The sequence below is a fragment of the Onychomys torridus genome, chromosome 4 (assembly GCF_903995425.1).
Source record: "Onychomys torridus chromosome 4, mOncTor1.1, whole genome shotgun sequence".
Classification (NCBI taxonomy): domain Eukaryota; kingdom Metazoa; phylum Chordata; class Mammalia; order Rodentia; family Cricetidae; genus Onychomys; species Onychomys torridus.
The window spans coordinates 48450288-48456287 of record NC_050446.1 but is presented as its reverse complement, the minus strand read 5'-3'; the positions used below and the strand labels follow the sequence as shown (position 1 = coordinate 48456287).

Genomic DNA, 6000 nt, shown 5'->3' with positions numbered 1-6000 from the left:
TTGAAAAATGGGTGCTTGTCACAACACAGATCACTGCCTTCCAGGCTCCGCTCCCCACCGCGCGCCGGAAAAGACCCCCCAAAGGCGGAGGGCCAGCCCCCTTGGGCAGCGGGTGGGTGCCAGGGAAGCAGGGATCGCGCAAAACTGGCCGTTGGGGCCCACTGGGGCTGGGGCTGGGCTGAGACTGGGCTGAGGCTGGCTTGGGGCTCAGACCATCAGACAAGCAAGGGATTCAGTCTGGTTCTACCCTCTTGGAGTCACTGCTCTTCTGAAGCAAACTTAACCCCAGCGCTCTGACCAGAGGGAGGTGATCTCAGAATGAACTGGTACCTGAAACTCAGGGCTGGGGTGGGAGCGATGTGAGCGACTGTGGTCAGCTCTCGGTCTCAAAACTCACCCAAATCCACTGTGCTTTGGCATTTCCAGTTGGTGAGTGTGTAGACAGAAGTCCCTAGGCATTAGGCAGGGATGGGTCTTTTTTCTGTGGAAGGGTCTGGGTGGCTCTCTGGGACTTGTCCTGTCCCCAAAGACCTCAGTGATTGATTGGGGCGGTGGCTTGGAAGAGGCATGCTTCCTGCCCCTGCCAAGATGCTATCCAGTGCCTGAGGTCAAGCGAAATCTGGCAGGTCAGATCCGGCCTGAGGCAGAGCAGGGTGCCTGTTTCCAGGGTTCTTGAGAAGTCACAGGACACCTGGAAAGAACTCCTGGTCTCTCAAGCCCGCTGCCCTTGGGTTCTGTTTCCTCTCTTGCCCTTAGGATCTGTTTTCCTCTCTTGGTAGCCTTTCCGTTCTTGAACCCTTGAGGTGGGGCTCTGTCCTAAAACACCTGCTCCTGAGCAGAATTCGCCAGCCTTCTCTAGGCATACCATAACTCCTACCTAGGCAAGGATTCCAGGCAGGCCTGAGAGGGGAGAGGTAAGAGGAACAGGCCTTTGGGGCACATCCCACAGACCTTAGGATGATACTTTGATGGAATATTAAGAGTCCCCAATCTATCCCTAGGAAGTAGATATGCCTATGGTAATGTACCAAAGGTGAGGGGGGGCACCTCCTTCCCCTCCACACATCACAGGATGCAATGGCTCTTTCATGAAATCATAATTTTACTGTCTCAAAGAAACTTTATAACTTATTTACAAAGTTCCCCTCCCCCCAAGATACAAAGCAATAAGTTAACATTCTCAATATAAAACTAAACTTTGACATAGAGAACACAAAACACGGTTGGATTTCAATCGATCACATTTTCCAAATTTCACAAGTAAAATGTCAAGATTCTTATTTCACAAAGCATCGGGTTTACAGCCACACACAATGGAACGGAAAGAGGCTAAGCTTGTGCAACATGTTTACAGAACAACAATAATAATTATTAATAATAATAACAATAATAATAATAATATGTACAGCAATTAGATCCTGCACCAGAGACTGTGCGTTCAGGGTGGCGACTTGTGTTCTGTGGTTGAGCCGCTGGGGGTTGTTTAAAGCTGTTTATGTCTTACTTCAAAGAGACCTGGAATTAGGGGGCTTCCACAGGACTGATTTTTCTCTCCAAGGACCATTGGTCCTCTCTCTTGCTGCCCAGAGGATGATTTTCTTCTTGGCTGGGTGTTCTTGTCCGCGTTCCTGACAAAATCCCGATGGCTTCACTTCTCTTTCTTTTGTTACTTTGTACTTTCTTTTGTTGTTTGTTATTTTTAATAACAAACATGGGGCATGTAAAATGTAAATCACGCTGCTCCCACCACTCTATTCCAGCAAAGTACAAAAGTTACTGTGTACCTTAAAAACCACTATCCCCCTCCTTGCTCCCTTTTCTGGTGTATTCAAGGTAAATAGTATGTTTGGACAGTGCCCACTCCATGCCCCAGAGAACCTGGAATTGGCCAACACTCAGCCGTCAGATAAAGTCTGTTTTTCAATAAATTAACCCCCCTCCCTCTGATTTTCCCCGTTTCCCAAACAAGCTACACAGGTGGTCAAGCAGGGCCCGGAAGAAGACCATAAAGGAAAAAGCGGTCCAGGATTCGCTGATGGGCTGCCGGCAGGCAGACCGGTGTGGCTCAGACCTGGTGACTTTTTGGAGAGGCCGCAGAATGAGGACAGCAGACACACGAGGACCTTGACTCAGCGCACAGACAGTACGAAAAGGAGACAAAGACAGACAGAACCGAAAAAAAAAAAAAGAGCATTTCCCCCTCCTACGTATTTTTTTTTCCTGATAAGTCTCACAAAGCTGAGAGTCTGGTCGGGTCCAGCCGGTTGTCTTGGTTGTCTTGGGGCTCGGTCTCCAGTGGCTGTGCCTGCTTTGAGGCCACTCTGCTGTCACGGCGTGGCCCAAACTAGGTTCGGGCGGAGAGTTGGAAACTCGCTGGACCCAGACCTCCAGGGAGGCGGCAAACCCTCTGTTCCTTTTTCTTTCCTCCACCCACCCCTCTTCCTCACCTCGGGGTCCTTCTCCTTCCGACCCAGGGCACCAGAAAGGGTGGATGGACCTGGAGGCGAGAGGGGCCGGGCCATGGGAGACGGGAAGGAGGCGGGTGAGTGCGAACTGATAACCTCACATGAGTTGAGGCTGCTGCATAGCTTCTTGGTGCGCTGAAGGATACCAGGATGTGTAGCTGGGGACGTAGGAGCCTGCGCTGCTGCCGGAGCCCTTCCCAGAGGAGGAGTTCGGATTCCAGCCGGGTGGCACCGGTGGGGAGCCGGCAGACAAGGCCCTGCCATTCGCCAGCGCGCTGCCCTCCAGAGCTGCCCCGCCTTGCTTCATCAGCTTCTTGAACTTGGAGCGTTTGTTCTGGAACCATATCTTGACCTGCAAGATCGGGCGACAACGTGACTGGACTGTGACCACAGAGCCTACCCAGGCCTGGGGAGGAGAGAAGGGACTGGTGGAAGAGAATACCCGCCCTCCTGGCTCTGCCGAGGCTGGCAGCTCCAGGCTAGAGGGGCAGAGACCACCATCCTCACCCCCAGTCCCCATGAGAGCCAAAAGCTAGAAAACTGATCACCCAATCCCGCCGCTGCTGATGGCCCTTAGTGCGGTTCTCAAATATGGGGGTGGGGGTGGAGTAAGAGAGCAGGGGAGACCCAGGCCTTGGCGTGCAAGTGGGTCAGTGCCAACCTGGCTGCTGTTTACGGAAGACCTCTTGCATGCAAAACAATGCAATATCAATAAAGACAATTTAAAACCTACATAGGATTTTAATAGAATGGGGGTATCTATTTACAGTTAGACCACCTTCCCCCGAACTTTCTGCCTTTGGATGAGTTTAAGAACTGGTGGATGAAGCCACGGCGGGTTTGTGAAACTTTTCTTTAGACTTAATCCAACTTTCCCCCCCCTTAGGTGTGTTCGCTTTCCCCAGCTCCAAACCAAATCTAGAGACAGACTTTGGAAACCGGCGTCAATCCTGTTTGAATGCCTACGAACTGCCCACAGTGTTAGAGAGGGAAAAAAAATCTCAAAAACATATATATATATATATATATATATATTCTCTCTCTCTCTCTCTCTCTCTCTCTCTCTCTCTCTCTCTCTCTCTCTCTCTTTCTCTCCAGGATCTGGGACTTGGGAAGTGAATGGGCAGAGGGAAGGATCCTCCTCTGCCACCTCGTGAGAAGGAGGAGGTGGAGGGAGATTGAGGTTTAGGCCCAGGATCCTAGTGATTAGCCACACACTTTAAAGGCAAAGGAGGATTAAATTCCCCTTCTATTGTTCCAGTTGTTCCGGCGCGTGTGACCTCAGAATCTCCAAACAAAACCAGTGGAGAAATCCTTCCTGCTCCCAGATCAGAAGTCCAGGGACCGAAGAGCAGGCGGCCTGCAGGTCAGAGTAGGGTCCGAGCTAGGGCAAGCAGCATGTGGGAGGAAGGGGAGACGCCGAAAGTCAGAGGTGGACACACATACTCGCGCGCGCGCGCCCATGCACAAGCACACGCACACGCACAGTGACACCTCGAACCAGAGGCCCAGTGAGCAAGAAATTCGAAGCCTGGGGCTCAAGCCCAGCGCGGGAAGCCTGTTTGGCGGAGAGACAGCGGCCAGGTACCTGAGTCTGTGTGAGCCCCAAGGAGGCCGCGAGCTCCGCCCTCTCAGGGAGAGCTAGGTACTGAGTTTGTTGGAACCTCCGGTTCAAAGCCTGCAACTGCAAACTGGAATAAATTGTCCTGGGCTTGCGGATCTTTTTCCCTTTGCCATTAAAGCGCACTTCACCGCCTTCCACCACGGTGCTCTTCTCGGAGTCCGCCCCTGGAGGGACAACAGAAGCAGATACCCGTGTTAATTCTGGACTGCCTTTAATGCGGAGGGACGAGAGTGAGTGTCTATGGACGGGTTGGTAGAGGCAGGGTCCGGAAAAGAACGTTCCAGAAACCCTGAAAGACTGCAAAAGGTTACTCAAGGTCCGAGCGCAGGTCCCTGGCTGCTGTAGACAGAACTGGGCCGTACTCAAGAGCGCAGCTATTGCCTTTGCGGGGAAAGTTTGCTATTTTTGCAGGCGGTAGTTGAGGTTTAATTACCCTTAATTGCATACATTGTTTATAGCGCTACGCAATAAATAATTACCGAGACTAATACGTGCACATGTGGGTTTCTGTTTTCCAGCAGGGCATTGTGTGCTTGGCGCACCGAGCGGCCCAGAGGCCCAGCCAGTGTCAAGAGACGCGCTCGGATTTATCCTTTGCCGGACAGTTGTAAATTGAATTGACTTATAATTTTTTTCGTTTCAGTGACAAGGATCCATAGATTGATATCCGAAACCTCTACTACTTCCGCGCCCTCCCCACCCCCACCCACCTCTCTCTCTCCCACTCTCGTCTTCTCTCTTTCCTCCTCCCCTTCTCCCCCTCTCTCCTAGTCCCCTTCCCTTCTCTCCTTGTCCCTGGCAAGCGCACGTACCTGGGTCCTCCAGGCGGCTCTGGGCGAGGCTGGCGCTGCCGGGGTAGGACTGCACGGAACTGATGTAGGGGCTGGACGCGTGGCTGCTGACCGAGTTGACGTAGGGGTAGCCCAGCGGTCGGGAGAAGGACGAGGCCGAACTGTAGGCACTGTCGGGCTGCGAATGGCCCGCCGAGTGTAAACAGTGCATGGAGTAGTGCCCGTGGGACATGGGAGAAGGAGACATTTGCTGGTTGGGCGGCCCAAACTCCATAAACACCGCCTTGCCCGACACGGGGCTGTTGAGACTTTCTGGCATGGTGGTCATGGTCATCTCTTCTCGCGGGGGTCTGGGTGTGGGTCTTTCTCTCCTCTGCTTCCCTTTTGGGGGTCTCTATGTTTCTCAGGACAGGAAGGAACCCAATTTAAGCGGAACAGGGGTTTTCACTTTCCATTCATAAGAAAATGGAGTTTGTCTCTTTGAAAAGTCTAAGCATGATGCTGCCGAGCTCCCCAAACTCGGTTCAAAGCTTTGACTCAGCCAAGGTCATAAATATTCATGAGCTGGTGGAGCTGATTGGTCGGCTCTCTTGCATAATCACCGGGGATTGGTCCGAGAAGCTCCGGCTCGGCTGGACTAGAGCAGGCGACGCGGCCGGGCCTGGGGAGAGTCGGGTCCACTCGTCCCGGCCCGGGCTCCTCTGCAACAGAGCGCGCCGAGCGTGAAGCACAATGGACTGCGGCGTCCGCGCAGGGACCTTGGAGGCCCGCGACTCCAGCCTCCCGCCTCCCTCGCGCGCTTCCCGCCCCAGAAACCAACCAGCAGCCCCCTGCCGTCGCCCTCCCCCTTGCTGTCCCCACCCTTCGCCCGCCCCCAACTCCTGGGACCCCGGACCACTTCTTCTCGCAGTCACCCAGTCCCGTGCGGAGCGCCGCTCCAGTCTGGCCGCGGTCTCTCTGGATCGCCGGGTCGTGCGCTGGGAGACAACCCAGGTAGCCGGCAGCCAGAGGTTCTGAGTGTCCTGTGCCTAGCTCAGCACGCTCCAGGCCGCGCCTCCCAGGCTGAGGTCCTCTCGGCCACATCCCGGGGATCGGGGTTTGGGGGCTCTCCGGCCCAACT

General features: G+C 53.9%; 1 protein-coding gene and 1 long non-coding RNA gene across 2 annotated transcripts in view; one reads left to right on the top strand and one right to left on the bottom strand.

Moving 5' to 3' along the window:
• The window catches only part of LOC118581221, a 5802-nt gene extending 2605 nt beyond the window's left edge, over positions 1–3197 (top strand). Inside the window, exon 2 of the long non-coding RNA XR_004944672.1 lies at positions 1970–3197. This is a non-coding gene — a long non-coding RNA (uncharacterized LOC118581221). The remainder of the gene's footprint in view (positions 1–1969) is intronic.
• Dlx1 (distal-less homeobox 1) lies at positions 1083–5764 on the bottom strand. The gene is made up of 3 exons (XM_036183234.1): positions 4902–5764; positions 4054–4253; positions 1083–2817 (listed from the first exon to the last, which is right to left on the bottom strand). Exons 1-3 carry the CDS (start codon positions 5212–5214, stop codon positions 2563–2565), a joined length of 768 nt encoding a protein of 255 aa, XP_036039127.1. The 5' UTR covers positions 5215–5764; the 3' UTR covers positions 1083–2562.
• Between the last annotated feature and the right edge of the window lie 236 nt (positions 5765–6000).

What these genes read in the sequence shown, in the direction of transcription:
- Dlx1 (XM_036183234.1), bottom strand. Translation starts at nt 5,214, where the DNA reads ATGACCATGACCACCATGCCAGAAAGTCTCAACAGCCCCGTGTCGGGC. An exon ending in GAGCCGCCTGGAGGACCCAG is followed by an intron (nt 4,254 to 4,901) that starts GTACGTGCGCTT and finishes TTGTCCCTCCAG; the next exon opens with GGGCGGACTCCGAGAAGAGC. An exon ending in TGGGGCTCACACAGACTCAG is followed by an intron (nt 2,818 to 4,053) that starts GTACCTGGCCGC and finishes CCGATCTTGCAG; the next exon opens with GTCAAGATATGGTTCCAGAA.